Raw genomic sequence first — 20,471 nt, 5'->3', positions numbered from 1 at the left:
ACTCAGTGAGTGAGGCAGTATCTACGGAGAGAAGGAATGGGCGACATTTCGGGTCGAGACATCGGGTTGGGTCGGTTCGAGACCCGAAACATTGCCCATTCCTTCTCTCCATAGATGCTGCCTCACCCGCTGAGTTACTCCAGCATTTTGTGTCTACTGTTCAATGTCAAATGTTGTGTGACCACTGTTGCCTTTGTATTCATCTTTGACACCATTGTTGCTTCTTTTTGTTGCTATAGTTTATGCCTTTAGTTTATGCCTTTAGTTATGCCTGTGTTCCATTTTTGTACACTTAGTACCATTGATAAAATAACATGCAGATTCACAACTGTTCGTTAATTTATTTTCCCTCAATTAGAACTTCCACAGGAAAGAAATGACTGTCAATGGACTCAATTACAAAACTGAGAAATTAGAACATTCGTATTCTTCACTGGAAAATGCAACATTTGCCCAGGAATCATCCAGATTAGGTACTGATCACTATTGGGGCAATGCACATTTTTACATCAACCAGTAAAAGCATTATCATTGAATTTTCTTTCTTTTTTCATTCATTATTTATAGGATTTGTACCTCTTGCTATTGACAGTAAGCTGACAGCAGTCAAGGGCCCAATTCCTTGTCAGGTTTCTGTAAACACCAAGTCCCCTTCTAAACTTCCGGAGGCCTTCACCTCCCCAGCCACCCATTTCAAACCTATAATCCTTACACAGAGCAAAGAGAAAACAAGGTAATGCTTTCATTAAGTAAATCTCCTTAGAGTTTTGGACTTTGTATTCAGATCAGCTGTTGGTAACAGAGTCAATATTAAATATATTCAATATTCAGATGTAATGGTGTGGCACAGTGGTGCAGCTGGTGGAGTGACTGCCACACAGCACCAGAGACCCGGCTTAGATCCGGACCTCAGATGTAGTCTGTGTGAAGTTTGTACGTTCTCCTTGTGATCACCTGGGTTTCCTGCGGTATTCCAATTTTATCCCTCATCACAAATATCTGTGGGGTTGTAGGTTAATTGGCCTTTGTAAATTGCCCCTAGTGTGTAGGGAATGAATTAACAGACAACTAATGTGAACGGGTGATCGATGGTCAGCATGGACTGAGTGGGCTGAAGGGCCAGTTTCCATGCTGTATCTCTAAGCTAAAAACTAAATTGTACGCATTAGGAAAAATGGTGGGGAGTGCGGTGGGGAATGGTGGGGGGGGGGGGTAGATTGATGGCAGCTGGTTTCAGAATTATGAACTACAACAACAAATAGTAGTTGCACAGAAGTAGGTTAATATAGAGCTAGTGTGAATGGGTTGGTTGGCATGGACTCGGTGGGCCGAAGGACCTGATTCCATGCTGTAGCTCTTAACAATCTCTTTGCATTGTCCAGCTTTATCCATGTTTGTTTTAACACATGCCAATGCTCCAGAACACTCCTCCTTGGTAACAGAGTGATAACATATATTAATTTCCCTAGTGAGGCTTGGATGGGAATGTAATACAAAGTTTACCTCACAGCACCAAATACCTGAGTTCTATCCTGTGTAGGAAGGAATTGCAGATGCTGGTTTACAACAAAGATAGACACAAAATGCTGGAGTAACTCAGTAGAACAGGAAGCATCTCTGGATAGAACAAATTCCTGAGTTACTCCAGCATTTTGTCTTTTTCTTTGGTTCTATCCTGACCTTGGGGGCTGTCTATGTGGAGTTTGTATGATCTCGCTGTGACCTCCCAATGCTCCAGTTTCCTCCCACATCGCAAAGATGTACAGCTTTGCAGATTAATATCCTTTGTGGAAAGAAATTGCCCTTAACCTGTAGGGAGTGGATGAGAAATTGAGATAATGCAGAAATAGTGTGACCAGTTAATCGCTGGTTGTTGTGGACTCAGTGGGCCGAAGGGCCTTTTTCCATGCTGTATCTCTAAACTATAGTTTTGCAAATTATGTTTTTAAAAAGTAGTTTTTCAATTATCCATTTGTTATATTTTTTCAAGGTTTTGGAAAATTATCTTTTCAAATATGAATGCTTTTTTAATGCTGTCAGGCAATTTCACGTGTAAACATGTGTCTTACAAATAGACACATTTATTGAACCAATGTGAGTGGTAACTAAATTCATTCAGAAAATGGAATAGAATGTGCAGCTATTAGTAGTTGCAGCATCAATGAGAACAATGTTGATTTGAAAATTACTTCATTATGATCAATATAATTTATTTAGTTGTCCTTTGTTTGATCCTATTCATTTTGTTTTGGTATCACATTCAATATCATTTCATGCTAAATGTATATATTTTGTAATTTTGTGAAATGTTTTAATTTTTCAAGTGACATTAAGTCATAGTTTAGAAAATGGTGGCATATATATATAATTTGTGATATTTCTAGACGCCACCAAGGATATCTTCACAGGTACATAATTTAAAACAACAGACTTCTATAGTCATGAGGAATGTGATGCTGTTTATACAGAAGGGAACTCTCACTATTCCTCCCCAAATTTCCATGAGTGAGGATTAAATTACTTTTGGTTTTAGTTAAATTACTGAAATATGTTTTATATTAATAATTTCCCACTGAATATGCATTCAGTTATTCCCATTGCTTATTCTAGCACCTTGCATTACTACAACAATTCAGAACCTTAAAACACAGAATTTGAAGAAATGACTATGTGCAGTAAAATAAGCAAATTTTGTAACACTCCGTGCATATTTTGTGGATGTCAAAATTATAATTAATGTTTTTATTTCCTGTTCCTAAATTATATGTTTTGTTCTTATTTCAACAGTACAAATGCATTAAATAAATGTCCAGGGTCCAAAGAGTTTGTTAAAGCCACGAAAGAGGGAATCCAGAATAAACAGGGGGCAATGCCTAGTGAAGGTATTGAACATGATGTCGTTGTGGAAACGTCCCGTTTGAACTTTAAGAATGAGACTTTGGACAGAACAATGCACACAGCAGCATCTTTGAAGTCTTTGCTAAACCAAACGAATAACAACCTGAGTTCATCTGCAAACCTTTCTCCAGCGGTTGAAAACAAGATAAATATACCACACACAATTTTTTGTCAGCACCAGGATGCAAATTATTTTTCTGCAGCCGTTTCCACCACATCAGTGGATGATGTTCTTCTTCACTTGCCTGCGCTGGAGCATGTAACCCTCCTTCCGAGTACTTGCGGAGGAAAGTTAAATAGCCTCTTCCCAGAATCTACAGTCATTTCATGTAGGGAAACTGGTAAAAACAGTGGGGGCGGTTTTAAATGTATTGGTTCTCAATCGCAGAGCACTTCCAATCCTAAGCTCAATGGAAACGTTGATGAAAAGTCTTCGATCAAACCACATTCTGGGTCAGATCCTTCCACTGACAATCTTAACAATGTTGTAGATTTTAAGAGTGTCGCAGAAATACCGTTGTCTGACAGATGTTTGTTTGAGCAGGAGTCCATGGCTGTCAGAAACGAATTAAAAACAGTCACAGCCACTCCAAGCATTTCTGCAGAAATGTCAGAAAATAACCATATACCTTCTGCATGCATCCCAATATCTCCTCAAGACAACCTAAAGGCAATAAATTCATCAAATTCAGAACCTATCGATCTTTTGCAAAAAACTATTCATCTGATAAAGGAAGAGTTTGCATATGATGGTTACTTAGAGCATGATGAAGAAGCCAGTATCATGGGTAGATTATTTTTTAATTTTAACACACCTTGATAATTTAACACACTTCAATTATTTTACTGATAATTCTACCAAGAACAAAAATTATCTAACATTTTAATTATGAGCTTCCATTGAACCAAGCACTTTTGATGTGTTTAATTTAATTTAACATCTAAAACACTTGTTATTTAAGATTTAGAATTCAAGAACGTAAGCAGCAGAAGGAGGAACAGGTTCATCAGCTCTCTCGGCTGCTTTCCATTGGATAAGATCATGACAGATCCAGCCTTGTCATCACCAACAATATACCACGCTTTCTCCCAATTCCCTTGACACCCTGGAATATGGTTATTGGAGAAGAGATCCTTTCTCATCTCCATTTTAAATGGGTGATCTCTTAGCATGCAACAAAAGCTTTTCACTGTACATTGATACACGTGACAATAAACTAAACTTAATCTGCAACTATGGTCTCAAGTTTCAGATACCCTCATTAGAGCAGACATCTTCTCAGCTTTTACCCTCAGAATCTTGTTTACTTCAATAAGATCACTTCTCACTCTTGTAATCTCTTATATAGGCCTAACATGCCTGCCCTTTCTTCATATATCAACCACTTCATTCCAGGAATTGACTAGTGAACCTTCTCTGTACTGCCTCTAGTGCAAATATAACCTTCCTTAAACATGGGCACCAAATCTATACACTGTACTCTGGATATAGTCTCACCGCTATCCTGTAAACCTCCCTGGAAGGTCATGTTGACCCATCATTACATGGTGACCATAAAAGTACTATTCATCCTTATTCCTTTCTGGGTCTGTTGCCTTGTAGGTTATAGCTCTTCCCATGTTTTGGTATTTTTTACGTATAATAGAGGGTTCAAGCACCACCACCTGTCCTCAACCACCCTCACCAAAAAGATGTCCCCCATTCCTCTCAATTACCTTCAGTGTTAATCCCCTGGCTATTCACACAAAGAAAATATGTTCTTATGTTCTTCCCCTGTTTTCCGCTGTTCCCTAAAACAAACCTCTCCTTATATCCGAAGGGATCAGCTACACTCTAGACAATCTCTGCTTGTAACAAAATTCTCCAACCTTGGCAATATCCAAGCTAATTTCATCGAGGACCTCAAATGTGTGGTTGCATGCTTCCTGTAATGTGGTAATCTTGGTGGAAATCAATGCATTCATAGGTCCCTTTGTAGCTCCACATTTCTCAGTGCCCTATCATTTTATATGACTCTTGCTCCACTGCAAAGAGGCTTACTCCCAGCAGGGGACATTGGGAATGGGCAGCAGATGGTGACCTCACCAGAGACACCTAAATCCTGTGAATGAATAAATGACAAACACATTTCCATTTGCCAGATTAAATTCCATTTGCTCTGTTAATCTCCATTTACCAACTCTAATTATTATCTATAGGAAGAAACTGCAGATGCTGGTTTACACCAAAGTTAGACACAAAATGTTGGAGTAACTCAGCGGGACAGGAGGCATCCAGAGATGCTGCCTGTCCTGTTGAGTTACTCCAGTATTTGGTGTCTATCTTTGATGAAAACCAGCATCGACCGTTCCTTTCTACACATAAATGATCTCTGTTAATTTAAACTTTCTGACCAAACTTTGAGATGCTGCCACAAAACTGCCACAAATCGTCTATTTGTTATCCTCCTGCCACCTAACCCTTCCTCATAATCTTTTCACAATGCTAATTTCAAATCCAACTTTAACCTCTCCTGTCTATTTGTAACCTTTTGCAGAGTTTGGGGAAAGGGTTGATGGATTGGATGGTTTGTGCTGAATTCTCACCCACTGTCATTTAAAACCTGTGGCGCAGGAGTGATGGAGTGGTCCATTTCATATAGTGAAGTCACATGTTAATGATGGTATTGCTACAGAAATAGTATGCAAATTAATTACCAGACAAGCGCAAACAAGTAGTGAAGCGTGTCAGAAGGGCAGTCAGCTGTCAGTCTCCAACTGAGAATGGATTGATCTATAATTAAGGGAAAAGATATTGTGTGTACTTATTATGAGCTGCAGAAGCAAAAGGGCCTCCTCACCCAAACTCAAGTTCTGTAAGAGCATCTCTTCTGTTTCCCACTCACCACCTTTTGAGATACATCCCAGCATCATTCTTATACTGGTGAATGTTCCTTTAATTCTTTACTAGTATTAGCATGTTGGCAAATTACACCTCTTATTCAGTACTGCTAATTAGAGTCATAGAGTGAAACAGTTTGGAAACAGGCCATTCACCCCAACTTACCCACACCGGCCAACGTGACCCAGCTACACTAGTCCCACCTGCCAGCATTCGGTCCCTATCCCTCAAACCTGTCATGTCGATGTAATTCTAATACTTCAAAGGCCAATGGTAAGGGATATTAGAACATTGGGGTGGGGTTTGTGGTAGTTACTGCAAGATATATCAGTCACAGGTATTGGTTTATTGGGCTTTGGAGCAGGAGATGCAGTGGCAGTGGGTGGCAATTAAGTTGTAGAGTCGTGGACTCCCAAGGAAGAGCCACACCATGATCTTACGCTTCATCTTAAGTACATCTGCCTTCCATTGGTATCCAGTGACGGTCCCTCTGGTGCTCAGCTAGATCTCCCTTGAGTTTCTTTGAAGATAGCTGCTAAGCAATAATAAAGACCTGCTTTACCTGAATGACAAACTGCACCTGTAGACCAGATACACAAGGTACATTATGTAAAAGGGATGTCCAGGCAAGCATTGCTAAAGACTGCCACTGCACATCATCCCAGTAGAGCTACGAAGCTAAAATTACAAAATTCACTGTACATGCAGTAGTTACATGTTTGGCTCAGACATTGTGGGCCAAAGGGCCTATTGCTGTGCTATGCTTCACTATTGTATGTACAATATGTTCAGTTTATCCATAACATTCTAGCAAGCATAAACGTCCCTGGGCGTTTGGTGTTCAATGGGATTTGCTACCAATGTGCTTGTTTGAAAAAGATGAGTTAAATCTCTTCGACCACCTAAATGAGAATCCAATTGTTAAGATAATGTTGATTATTGGTGCTCGTTTCAATTATAACCATAACCAATTACATCTTGAAATTTAAGCTGGCCTTGCACTTTCTCTGGTGGACCCCAGTGACAGGGCTCATTATGCTGAGGGGTCATTTCATATACTGCAAACCAGATTAGGTAAAGGGCAGGATTTCTTTGTAACCTCTTTGTTTTAAAATGGGATTGATAGGACAAAAGTTTAGAAGGCAAAGTGAGATTTAGTCAAATATTTTTTAATTAATTTGTTGCAATTGAATATTTCTAATTTATAAAGTTTCTATGCATCTTAGTTCATTTTGATAATTTTAAGTTTATTCTAGTTTTAATTGTATTTAAATGTCTTGATGTCAGACATTTAATGACTATTATGTTTCTTTGTATCTTTTACAACTGGCAAAGCCTCGCCCATGACTTTGCTGGCTGTAAAATGCTGCCTGGGTCTTTTCAGGGACTGTGCCTCCTTATTGTATAGTCGGAGGCCCTGTCACTGTTCAACCCTGCTAGCTATCCTCTGAATGTGGAGAATGAGCAAGATGGGCTTGCCACATCCAAACATATGAAGGGTGGGCAAGTGGGATCAGATTCACACCATTCACAGCGATTTTGGGTGAGAGGAACTGGATAGCACACGACAAGAGCTTTTCACTGTATCTCGGTACACGTGACAATAAACTAAACTAAACTAAACTGAACTGGGCCAGCACAAACCAATCCAATGATTGTTGTTAACATTTGATTGCTTTCTTTCATTAAGAATTATCACAGATCAAATAGAAAATGGTGAATTTGTGCAAATAAAGTTATCCTGAAGTGTCGAAATATGTTTGTTTATATACACGCTCTGTAAACTGTAGTGCTATTTACAACAGGATTTAATTCATTCTTCATTTCAGTGACTTTGAAGTACATGCAATTGCTTTCTCTAAAGCATGGCTTGTCAATCTATAGAAGTGGGATATGCCACGTGTTAAAAGTTCTCCGATTTCATTCTACAAATGCTGTTTAGTTCATTTCTGGCAGTTATCACATTTTACAAGCATCATATCTGAACACCATATTTTTTCTCCTCACAACTTCTAATGCACGTGCTATCCTTCTTAGACGTTTCCTTGCTATTGCTTTCTGCCATTGACTATGGTGCTGCAGGTTACATCATGTTCTCTGTCTGGGCAGTATTTTGGTGGGGCTGTCATTGACAAATCTATTTTCTATTAGAAACATAGAAATATAGAAACAGAAAATAGGTGCAGGAGTAGGCATTCGGCCCTTCGAGCCAGCACCGTCACTCAAAATGACCATTTGCTGATTATCCTAAATCAGTACCCCCGATCCTGCTTTCTCCCCATATTCCTTGATTCCATTAGCCCTAAGAGCTGTATTAAACTCTCTCTTGAATACATCCAGCGAATTGGCCTCCACTGCCCTTTGTGGCAGAGAATTTCACATATTCACAACTCTCTGGGTGAAAAGATTTTTCCTCATCTCTGTCCTAAACGGCCTACCCCTTATTCTTAAACTGTGACCACTGGTTCTGAACTCCCCCAACATGGGGAACATTTTTCCTGCATCTAGCCTGTCCAATCCCTTAAGAATTTTATATGTTTCGGTAAATTCCTCTCCTTCTAAATTCAAGTGAATATAAGCCCAGTCGATACATTCTCTCATCATATGTCAGTCCCGCCATCCCACAAATTAACCTGGTGAACCTACGCTGCACTCCCTCAATGTCCTTCCTTAAATTAGGAGACCAAAACTGCACATAATACTCCAGGTGCGGTCTCACCAGGGCCCTGTACAACTGCAGTAGAACCTCCTTGCTCCTAAACTCAAATCCTCTCGCTGTGAAGGCCAACATGCCATTTGCTTTCCCCTCTTTGATATCCCCTCCACCAGATTACCGTCCGGGCAGCAAAGTTGTAAATCTTTTCCTGTGTGTGTCTTTTATCCTGTCGCTTTATTCAATGTTGTTTTACTAAAATAATAATAGTCTGCTTTTGTTTTCAATACAAAACAAAATTCTAATATAAAAATAAATGAGAAGTGCTGTTCTTGTTTGCAAGATGTTATTTTGTATAGTAAAAGATGTCGTATTTGAAAAATCTAAATCTGTCTTATACGTCACAATGTGCATTTGGAATCACTGGAAAATAAATCTCAAGTTTGATGAAGTTACAGTAGCTTCATTCAGGTCTTATGCAACAAAAGCTTTATTCTGAACTGGTTAGCAAGCAACAATATTAATGTTTTCTGGCTAAATGAAACAATATTACACCTGACTTTCGACTTTTGATTTTTTATAAGGTGAGTACATCTTATCCTTGAAAAGTCTTGAGTTCAGTACATTCAGTAGTGCTATATCGGAGAAGTTTTATGACCTCTACTGGGATGACAGCCTACTGGAACGGCTTTACGAGGTTGTTAATGGAAGCCCTCCGTATTCTGCAACATTGTAAGTATTAATTTACGTCTATTATTTTATTTTTTAAATAAACTGTACGCTAAGTAATTGGCCCAAACAATCCATGGAGCATGATCCCAGCAGATATGTTTTTAGACAAACTCAGCAAAATAATCTGGCAATTGAGATTTTCATAGTAAAGTCGCATCAGAAGCAGTTTGGTTGTGCAAACATATTATGATATTGGCTTCCCTTCAGTCTCCTGGAGGGACAACTTTAGCCCCACCATTTAGGAATCAAGATCAAACTTGACCTTGATGGTAAATGTGGCCCATTTCCATTCCTTTCACCAGTAATGCCCATCACGACCAGATCTGTCTTCACCAGAGTTATAGAGAGTCATAAAACTTATACAGCATGGAAGTAGACCTTAGTTCAACTTGTCCATGGCGATCAAACTGACATTTTGAACTTGCCCCATGTCCCTGAATTTGGCCCATATCCTACTGAATCCTACTCATATATCTGCCAAATATCTTTTGAAATTGATCTTTGTTTCTGCTCCGACAAATCCTGTTGGCAGCTCATTTCAGATATGGACTATCCTTTGAGTTGGCCCTGAGGTCCCTCTTCAATCTCATTCCTCTCAACTGAAGCCTATGCTCTAATTTTAGAATCCTCCACTCTGGGTGAAAATGACTGTGAGCATGCACTTCATCCATATCCCTAAAGACTTCAATAAGGTCAATCCTTAGCCTCCTACACTGCAAAGGAAAAATTCCCATCTGGCACTGCCTCTCCCGATGTTGAGCCAGCATATTCCAAGCAACATCCTGGTGAATCTTTTCTGCACCCTTTCCAAAGTAAAGATATATTTTCTATAGCTGGTCAACCAAAGTTGCACATAGTAATCCAAGTGTGATCTCACCAATTACTTGTACAACTGTATCACAAAGTCACAATTAATCCCAAATGTGCTTGCCCAAGGACAAAATCTCAGAAACTTACAGCGTAGAAAACTCTCAGCATGTGCAAAATTATTGCCCATATTTCATCAAAGATCTTTGCATGTAATGTTCACATTTATCTCATAAATTCCCATTAGAACTATTTCCACTGGAAACTTGGCATAGACTCTGTGTCATGTTATCGACGTCCAGAAGGTTAGACATCCTTTATGAACCTGTGAGCATAGAAACCTGATTAGCTGTTTTCTTAATGAGATGGTAAATGTGCACCTAGACACACTATATATAAGTGACAGGAAATGGCCATTTTTGTGGCACTACCCGCCACGTTGAACATGCATGCAGTGTTTGTGTCTGAAGGGTTTGGTCTCTTTGTAAATGTCAATTAGTTGCACAACCTCTGTTGCCCTGTTGCAGTTTGTGTTTACCCTAAAGTATCCATTCTCATTGCATGCCACACTCAGCAAAACCAAGTCTGCATTTGGCTCAACAGGTGAACCTTAAATTATATGTTCCAGCCCCAAACAACAAAGAAAGATTTAAAGCAAGCTTACTACATTTGGATCTGGGAAATTTATAAGATTCAAATGGGTGGCACGGTGGCTCAGCGGTAGAGTTGCTGCCTTATAGTGCCAGAGACCCAGCATCAATCCCGACTATTGGTGCTTGCCTGTATGAGGTTTGTACGTTCTCCCTGTGACCAAGTGGGTTTTCACAGAGATCTTCGGTTTCCTCCCACACTCCAAAGACTTACAGGCATGCAGGTTAATTGGCGTGGTATAATTGTAAATTGTCCCTAATGTGTGTATGATAGTGTTAATGTGCGGGGATCGCTGGTTGGTGTGGGCTTGGTGGGCTGAAGGGCCTGGTTTCCGCTCTGTATCTCTGAACTAAACTAAATAAATGCAATTTCTATAGGTACACTTGTAAGACCATGGCCACCAATGACATCCATGATCACCAATGCTTTCCTCTAATTGGGGATGCATCTTCCCTCCACCAGTCACTAAATTTTTATGCCATTGAATTAAAATTAATGTGGCATCACAGTATTTTTTTATATTAACTTTCATTAAAAATTGTTACACTTTTGAATTGTAACACTAATATGATTGTTACTTTTATTTACATGATTTAAATGTGTCATTTATTTAATGATAAATAAAGCTCTATGAAGTGGCTTCAACTCACAATATTAACTACCAGTCAGTGCTGTGTACAATGCATAGAATAGGTTGAAGGCATTTTACGGGCAAATTGAAGAATCGTGATTTTGTAATAGCTTATTTAATAATGCTCTCAACCATTTTTGTTGTTTCTCTGCAAATAGTAAAATATATGTCATTAAATCTTCCTACAGTATACACAGTTACATTATAACCTGAGATATAATGGTGGAATATTGCAGAGAAATTATTATTATTATTGATGTGTAGGAAGGAATTGCAGATGCGGGTTTACATTGAAGATAGACCCAAAATGCATGAGTAACTGGAGTAAATGCTGAAGGAACAAACAAAACGTCTCCCACTCATAGCTACATAGACAATAGGTGCAGGAGTAGGCCATTCGGTCCTTCGAGACAGCACCGCCATTCAATGTGACCATGGCTGATCATCCATAATCAATACCCCGTTCCTGCCTTCTCCCCATACACCTTGATTCCACTAGCCCCAAGAGCTCTATCTAACTCTCTTGAATGCATCCAGTGAATTGCCCTCCACTGCCTTCTGAGGCAGAGAATTCCACAAATTCACAACTCTCTGTGTGAAAAAGTTTTTCCTCATCTCAGTTCTAAATGGCCTACCACTTATTCTTAAACTGTGGCCCCTGGTTCTAGACTCCCCCAACATCAGTAACATGTTTCCTGCATCTAGAATGTCCAATCCCTTAATAATTGTATATGTTTCTATAAGATCCCCTCCCATCCTTCTAAATTCCAGTGAATACAAGCCCAGTCACTCCATTCGTTCATCATATGACAGTCCCGCCATGCCGGGAATTAACATAGTGAACCTACGCTGCACTCCCACAATAGCAAGAATGTCCTTCCTCAAATTCCTTCTGTCCAGAGATGCTGCTTGTCCCACTGAGTTACTCCAACATTTTGTGTCTATCTTGATTATTATTGATGTTATCAGTGGCGTATAAATATCTATATCTTCAAAATCTTGCTATGTATAACTATTTACCTTATCAAAAGGAATTCTAGTATTACAGCTTGTACATTATTCTATCCAATTTCCATATTTTAACAGTGACCACACATTTTTATTTGATCAATAAGCATTGTAATTTGACCTAGTTATGAAAGGTATTTTGTAGATGTAAGTTGATTTAGTTAACACTTGCCCAATGGTAGAGGCATAATGTAATATAATAACAATCATACAGCACGGAAACCAGCCTTTTGGGCCAACCTGCCCATCCCAACTAAGATGCCTCATTTACAGTAGTTTAATCTCCCTGCAATGGATTCATGTCCCTCTCAACATTTTCTCTCCATGAACCTGTCCAAATGTCTTTTAAATGTTGTTAGAGTACCTGCCTCAACTATTTCCTCTGGCATCTCATTTCATGTGACATGACCCTCACTGTGAAAATGTTGCCCCTCATCTTCCCATTAAATTTATCCCCTCTCACGTTAAACCTATGTCCTCTGGTTCTTGATTCCCCTACTCTGGGTAAGAGACTCTGCATTCACCCTTTTTATTCGCCTTGTGATCTTATATACCTCAATAAAATCAGTCTGAAGACTGGTTTCGACCCGAAACATCACCCAGTCCTTCTCTGCAGAGATGCTGCCTGTCCTGCTGACTTACTCCAGCAAATAGTGTCTACCTATAAAATCATCCCTCAGCCTCGTGCTCCAAGGAATAAAGTCCTAGCCTGCCCATCCTCTCCCTATAGCTCAGGCCCTCAAGTCTTGGCAACATCCTTTTATCTTCTCTGCACCCTTTCCAGCTTTGCAACATCCTCCCTATTGCAGGGTGACCCCAAAACTATTTTGTTTCGATATGATTAGGGTGCCAAGGTGGCGCAGCGGTAGAATTGCTGCCTTACAGCGCTAGAGACCCGGGTTCGATCCTGACTATGGTTTTCCTTGCGTGTTCTGGTTTCCTCCAACACTCCAAAGACATGCAAGTTTGTGGGTTAACTGTCTTCAGTAAAAATTGCAAATTGTTGATAGTGTACGGGGATCGCTGGTCAGCACAGACATGTTGGGCCAAAAGGTCAGTTTCCACTCCGTATGTTTAAACTTAAACTAACCTATATTAGAACATAGAACAGTACAGCACAGGAACAGGCCCTTTGGCCCACAATGTTTGTGCCGAACATGATGCCAAGATAAACTTGAATGATTGACTAGAATGATTGAATTTATGAGTTTAACAATTATAAATAACGCATAAAATGAATGTGCATTCAATTTTTGGTCAGTTCAGCATATTCGTTTTACCTTTTTACTCTGACCAAATTCGATGATGAGGCCTGGGAGATACAGAATAGTAAGGTAATGTCATTGAGAGACAAGGAACTGCAGATACTGATTTACAAAAACAAAACAAAACAGTGCTGGAGTACCTCATTGGGTCAAGCAGCATCTCTGGAGAACATATAAAGGTGAGGTAGACAAAAGTGCTGGAGAAACTCAGCGGGTGCAGCAGAATCTATGGAGTGAAGGAAATAGGCAATGTATCAGGCCGAAACCCTTCTTCAGACTGATGTAGGGTGGGGTGGGGGGGGGCAAAGAGAAGAAAGGAGAAAGGAAGAGGAGGAGCCTGAGGGCTGAGGGAGAGCTGGGAAGGGGAGGAGACAGCAAGGGCTACTGGAAATTGGAGAATTCAATGTTTTATGTCGCTAGGGTGCAAACTGCTCGTGGAATATGAGGTGCTGCTCCTCCAATTTCCGGTGGTGCTCACTCTGACCATGGAGGAGGCCCAGGACAGAAAGGTCGGATTCGGAAAGGGAATGGGAGTTGAAGTGCAGAGCACAACTTCTTCAGATGAAGAAACTTCTGACGAAGGGTCTCGACCTGAAACGTCACCTTTTCCTTTTCTCCAGAGATGCTGTCTGACCCATTGAGTCACTCCAGCTTTTTGTGTCTATCTTCGGTTTAAACCAGCACCTGCAATTCCTTCCTACAAAGTGAGTCCAGCATTTTGTGTCTTTTTAAGGTAAAGTCATACATACTTTGAGCAGTGCATAATTACCATTTCTTGTACTTATGTCCACACTGCACTTTGAATCATTGATTTCTCTCTTGGAATTAAACTCTCCCTGTCTTGGAACTAGATTCGATTTTGGCCTCACCTCTTAATTACTTTTCATTTCTAGGCTTTGTTTTTGCCTTTGTGAGCACCCTGTCATTTAATTACAATAATGGTGCTTCATAAGTCAGTTTGTTTGATGTAAAGTCAGGTAGATAAGCAAGTTGATACATGTGCCTGAAAGTTTATTTTAAGGTTAATTTTGATACGCCTATAAAACTGTATTCTGTGGGCTATTTACAGTTTCCGTTGGATAATTCATTAATTAACATCCATAGTGTATGCAAGCATATTTGAATTCAGTTTAGTTGCTATGAGAACATTAATGTGTCCAAGGCAACCCAGCTTAGATAATTGTAATGAGAAACAGAGTGCAAGTGCACCAATTGATATAGATTTAGGTAGATTTAAGAAGAAAGCAACATTAGTATTACAAAGCCAGGTAGACACAAAATGCTGGAGTAACTCAGCAGGACAGGCAGCATCTCTGCAGAGAAGGAATGCTTGATGTTTCGGGCGAGACCCTTCTTCAGTGTCAGAAGGATCTCAACCCGAAACATCACCCATTCCTTCTCTCCAGAGATGCTGCCTGTCCCGCCGAGTTACTCCAGCATTTTGTGTCTGCCTTCGATTTAAACCAGTACCTGCAGTTCTACACAGCATTACAATGCCACTTGTAGTAGAATGCCAAGCAGCATCTGTGGATAGAGAACCTAAATATACGTTTCAGATCATTAACCTGCATCAAAATGATCTTTTAAATCTCATGAAACATCACTGTTTCTCTTGCCGCAGGTGCTGCCTGAATTTCTGAATGTTTCCAGCATTTTGCGTTTTTATTTAATGTTCAATTTGTTAATGTTGCATTTGTTCAATTAAGGGAAGCATTTCAGCTTAATTTGGGCTGATTGTTGCAACATGGACCAAAGCTATTGATGCACGTCGTGATGGATAGGAAGATGACCTTTGTAATTAGGTGCAAAACTTTCATGGAAGCGCAACAAGGCAAATAAAGTCCTGTCATTTTAAAGTCTGTGTGGCCAGATTATGTAGATTTCAGTCCACACTCACCATGGACATGCAAGGGAAAAACATTATAGAGAGCTTCCAAAGCCACTTTGCCAGATCTAACCTCAGCAGTGAGGTCCTGTGCCACTTGATTAGGATGGGTGTCAAGGGTTATGGGGCGAAAGCAGGAGAATGGTGTTAGGAGGGAGAGATAGATCAGTCGTGATTGAATGGCAGAGTAGACTTGTTGGGCCGAATGACCTAATTCTGCTCCAAGTACTCAGGACCTTCTGAGGATGTAAGATGTAAAATTTGTTTAGGATGTAAAAATTGGGAGAATAGAGCCAACATCCCCTCATCCTTTTAGTTGCTGTGATAACATCAGCCAACCATCAACACCTCCTTTAATGTTGACATTAATGTAGACTTGATGGGTCGAAGGCCTGGTCCATTCTGTACCCGTCTTTAATGCAACGGCTGTGACAATTTCCTTTACATCAGCCTTTAAACAAACTATTCTGTGAAAGAATGTTGTAAGAGGAGATAATGATGTGAAATGCACCTTTGGCAGTGTTGCAAAACAAAAGGTAATAAATCAATAACTTATTTCACATGATGCTAGGACATCAGCGAGAACAGGTGCCAACTTAAGTGGTGCTCTTGTTATTCAAGCCAATTATACTATTGCCTTTTAGACATCTGAAATTTTATGTATTTTTCAAACAAAATTAATATACATTTCACCTCAAAGTTAATGCGCATGTAAAGAATAGACAATGTATTTTGGGAAATATGTTGCACTACACAATCCAGGCACAGTTTCAGATATAAAACGAGGACATAAGAGAAAGTACAAATTAGAGAATAAGGGAAAAGTGCTATTAGTGGATAACAATGAATCTAGGATATCTAGCTGAAGAATATTATTAATAAAGAACAAAATGGCACAGTGAACAAATGCATTGTTCACCACTGGCGGTCACAGAGGCGCAGCGCTGGAGACCCGGGTTTGATTCTGACTACGCGTGCTTGTCTGTACAGATTTTGTAGGTCCTCCCCGTGACCGCGTGGATTTTGTCCGAGATCTTCGGCTTCCACCCACACTCCAAAGACGTACAGGTTTGTAGGTTAATTGGCTTGGTATGTGTATAAATTGGTCCTCATGTGTGTAGGTTAGTGTTAATGTGTGGGGATCACTGGTCGGTGTGGACTCTGTGGGCCGTAGGGCCTGTTTCCGCGCTGTATCTCTAAAATGAAATAAATAAATAAATAAATAACATTCAGGATAAATGTATACCATGACACAGGACATCAACCAAGCTACTCATCTGCTTAGAAGAGATAAGAAACATATTTCAAATTCTTGCATTACTCATGCACTGTGGTTCTCTTCCACTGAAATGAATGGAGATCCTGCATTGTTCTTGCAGGAAGTCCATTCTTCTTCTTCTTCTTGCGAAAGGGATGCACAGCCTAAAGTTGTAGGACAACTTGTTCTATTTGATCTTATGGGATTGTGCACGCTGGGTTGATTGCATTCGTCGAAACAGGGCAGACCGCGTGAAGGTTGCAATCTTCCACCCCGAGGTCCATTCTGATAGAGGTGCAGTAGATAGATACTCCAGTGTACATGTTAGGGAACTGCCCCAGATCCACATTCCATCCTGGACTTCATAACCATTGTCTGTGCAATAGTGAAATTGCTAACAATGTTCAAGCAGGAGCCATGTGGCAATTGCAAACTTGATTACCCTTGAATGGAAAAATGCCAGCTGTTCCAACTGAAACTGTTGGAGTTTGCTCACTGTCTTATTATATAATTATTATGACTCAGTGTTTACTCAGACATGCAACTATGTCAAGAGCAGAGACTAGGAACTCTAAATGATGCTTTACAAAAGAAGACACAAAGTGCTGGAGTAACTCAGCAGGTGAGGCAGCATAGAAATATAGAAACATAGAAAATAGGTGCAGGAGGAGGCCATTCGGCCCTTTGAGCCAGCACCACCATTCATTGCGATCATGGCTGATCGTCCTCCATCAATAACCCATGCCTGCCTTCTCCCCATATCCTTTGACTCCACTAGCCCCTAGAGCTCAGTTAGATAGAGCTCTTAAATCCATCCAGTGACTTAGCCTCCACTGCCCTCTGTGGCAGGGAATTCCATAAATTCACAACTCTCTGGGTGAAAAAAGTTTTTTCTCACCTCAGTCTTAAATTACCTCCCCTTTATTCTAAGACTGTGGCCCCTGGTTCTGGACTCGCCCAACATTGGGAACATTTTTCCTGCATCTAGCTTGTCCAATCCTTTAATAATTTTATATGTTTCTATAAGATTCCCCCTCATCCTTCTAAACTCCAGTGAATACAAGCCTAGTCTTTTCAATCTTTCCTCATATGCCAGTCCCGCCATCCCAGGGATCAATCTCGTGAACCTACGCTGCACAGCCTCAATCACAAGGATGGCCTTCCTCAAATTAGGAGACCAAAACTGTACACAATACTCCAGATGTGGTCTCACCAGAGCCCTATAAAACTGCAGAAGAACCTCTTTACTCCTATACTGAAATCCTCTTGTTATGAAGCATCGCTGGACAACTGGATAAATGACATTTCGGATTGGGCCCTTTTTCAGACCCATTGTATTGGGGAAAGAAAGCTGGAAAGAGAGGTAGGGTGGGACAAAGCTTGGCAAGTGATAGGTGTTACAGGTGAGGAAGTGATTTGATTGGCAGGTGGATGGACAAAGTTCTCCTGACCTACTGAGTTACTCCAACAGGTTGTGTCTTTTTGTGTACACCAGCATCTGCAGTTCCTTGTGTCCACTCTTGACATGTCTAAGTAAATACTAAGATTACAATGAACCAGTGCAATTCAACATCACTTTAGAATGTATTTTTGTTAATTTTTGCACCCAAATTTGGCTAGTTTAATTTTATGACACTTGAACTACGATTGAAAACGATATGGATTCTGACTTGGTTATGTGAAGCTGGATTCCACTAAGAACGTCTCTTCAACAAATCAAAAATATAATGTGAAAAATATACATCTTCTATTTGCGCTGGGACGTATCCTCAGTGATGTGACCTGAGGTCATCGGGTGCTTTGGGTCTCACAACATCAGACACTTTCGCCCAGGTGACCCAGCTGGGGTTGATCAGGCCCCGACTTGCATCCCAACAGCACACGGCCACGGATCAGCCCTCTGAATAACTACTCTGCAGGGGTTGGGAGATTCTAGTGCGTGGAGGGACTGGGCTCTGTGGGGTGAGTCCTGGCCAGGCTCCTCCTGCGTCTCACCAGGTTCAAGGCCTGTGCGCTGCACCTCTTTCTCCTTCTCCGAGTATTTCATTCTCGTCTGATGGATTTTTAGGCCACGGTGGTTCATTAAGCCTTTCCGTAGCTTTATTGGGTGTCTTTTCACTGAATTTAATTTTGGATTGGAATTCTATTTTTGAATCTGTCAGTTTGCCTGATGTGAAAAAAATTGTGACGATCAAATTAATGTCACTGATCTAAAACTTTTGCTGAAATCTGCAATATGTTTCAAAACAAGTTGTGATTATTACTTGAGTCCTCAGGTGAAATGTCATTATTATCTGACAGGTCCTGTGAAATCCTGCCATGATTTTAGTTACTTCCTATCACTCTGTGGGTTCTAAGGTAATGTAAGGAATGTGCTGGAGTAAGGTGCCTAAAAAATATTATGTATCCTTCAAGGGTTGTAGAATAACACAAAAATGGATCATCAACTGCTTTGGTTGTTGGCTCAGCAGATAAAGCTTCAGTTACATCCTCAGTGGATAACACCAGATATGTAACATTGTCAGTGCCCTTTATGTGGTAACTATTTGCATACCTTGAGCATACAAGCAATGAATTTCACTGTCATTTGTCACATGTGACAATGAAGTATTCAATTAAATTCAATTCTGATAGCGTTGTAAGTGAAATATGCACTTTGTCCTCTCCCAAAGGCAGACACATGCTGGGTGTAGGAATATGGACCAATGATGGGTTGCTAGGACATCTGTGAGGAAGTGTATTGGGAACAGGGGAAGAGGTAAACTTTTTGGCTGGCCAGGGGAAAGGATAAACTGGCAAATTTTTGAGGGATTGAGAAAAAGGAGGCTCAAGAAAGCTGGGAAATTAGGGACCAATGACTGTCAGACTCTGCAGGGAGACTAACAGCATGTTGTGAAATGGAACTGGGTAGACAGCAGTTGGGGGTGAGTGTGAGAAGCTATGAAAGTGTTGGCGATTTGCAGGATTGGAGAGTCAGGATGAAGCATGTGTTTTGGTAGTGAGGAGACAGAATCATTCTATAGTGACTGGATACCCAAGAACGTTGGTAAATAACAAACTTATATTGCAGTTTGACACTCCAGCAAGAACCCAACGATGAGCAAAACCAGGTCAACATAGAAAATAGGTGCTGGAGTAGGCCATTCGGCACATCGAGCCAGCACCGCCATTCAGTATGATCATGGCAGATCAGAATCACCCAAATTCAGCTCCCCATTCCTGCTTTCTTCGCATATCCCTTGATTCCGTTAGCCCTAAGAGCCACTAGACCAAGTAGGACCCATTGGGTCCCAGCATCACACGGGAGAGCTGGTCCCTCAATGCAATATTCCACCTCTCCACCAATTCCAATGTTGGTGGCCAGTGGGGGAGGGCTTTCTGGAGCACTAGTATAGGTGGTGTGCGCTGAATGGACTGGTTTACAGAGGGCTAGTATGGACATTGTGAGCCTAATGGATTCTTGGGCTGGCGGCTCAGTCACTCAAGCCTGTTGTGCTGGCAGCTCACTCACTCATGGCTGGTGGCCTGGCAGTTGACTCACGGCCATTCCTTGAAATTCCATTTCAAGCAGGGTGCAAGGTCACTAAAGACAGCGAGTTGTGACCTTTCCCTCCTCCATCTTGCAGAGACTGAGCCACGCCCATGCTTCTGGGTTTTATAGTCCCTCCCCCCTCCCACCAGAAGAGGCATGGCCTTCATGACGTGATAGACATGTGAGTGAATCTCAACATTTTTAAAACACTAATAACTCTTTTATTTTTCATTAATGGGAAAAATCCTCGGCACCTGATGAGCGGAGAAG

General features: G+C 40.7%; 1 protein-coding gene across 1 annotated transcript in view; it reads left to right on the top strand.

Moving 5' to 3' along the window:
• The window catches only part of LOC129703922 (kinase non-catalytic C-lobe domain-containing protein 1), a 191,076-nt gene that overhangs the window by 113,252 nt on the left and 57,353 nt on the right, over positions 1–20,471 (top strand). The window contains 4 exon segments of the mRNA XM_055646635.1: positions 359–473; positions 568–733; positions 2,788–3,686; positions 9,017–9,164. Of these exon segments, the coding sequence (XP_055502610.1) occupies positions 359–473; positions 568–733; positions 2,788–3,686; positions 9,017–9,164 (1,328 nt within the window).

The sequence above is a fragment of the Leucoraja erinacea genome, chromosome 15, assembly GCF_028641065.1.
Source record: "Leucoraja erinacea ecotype New England chromosome 15, Leri_hhj_1, whole genome shotgun sequence".
NCBI classification, from domain to species: Eukaryota; Metazoa; Chordata; class Chondrichthyes; order Rajiformes; family Rajidae; genus Leucoraja; species Leucoraja erinaceus.
This window is presented reverse-complemented; position numbering and strand designations above follow the sequence as displayed.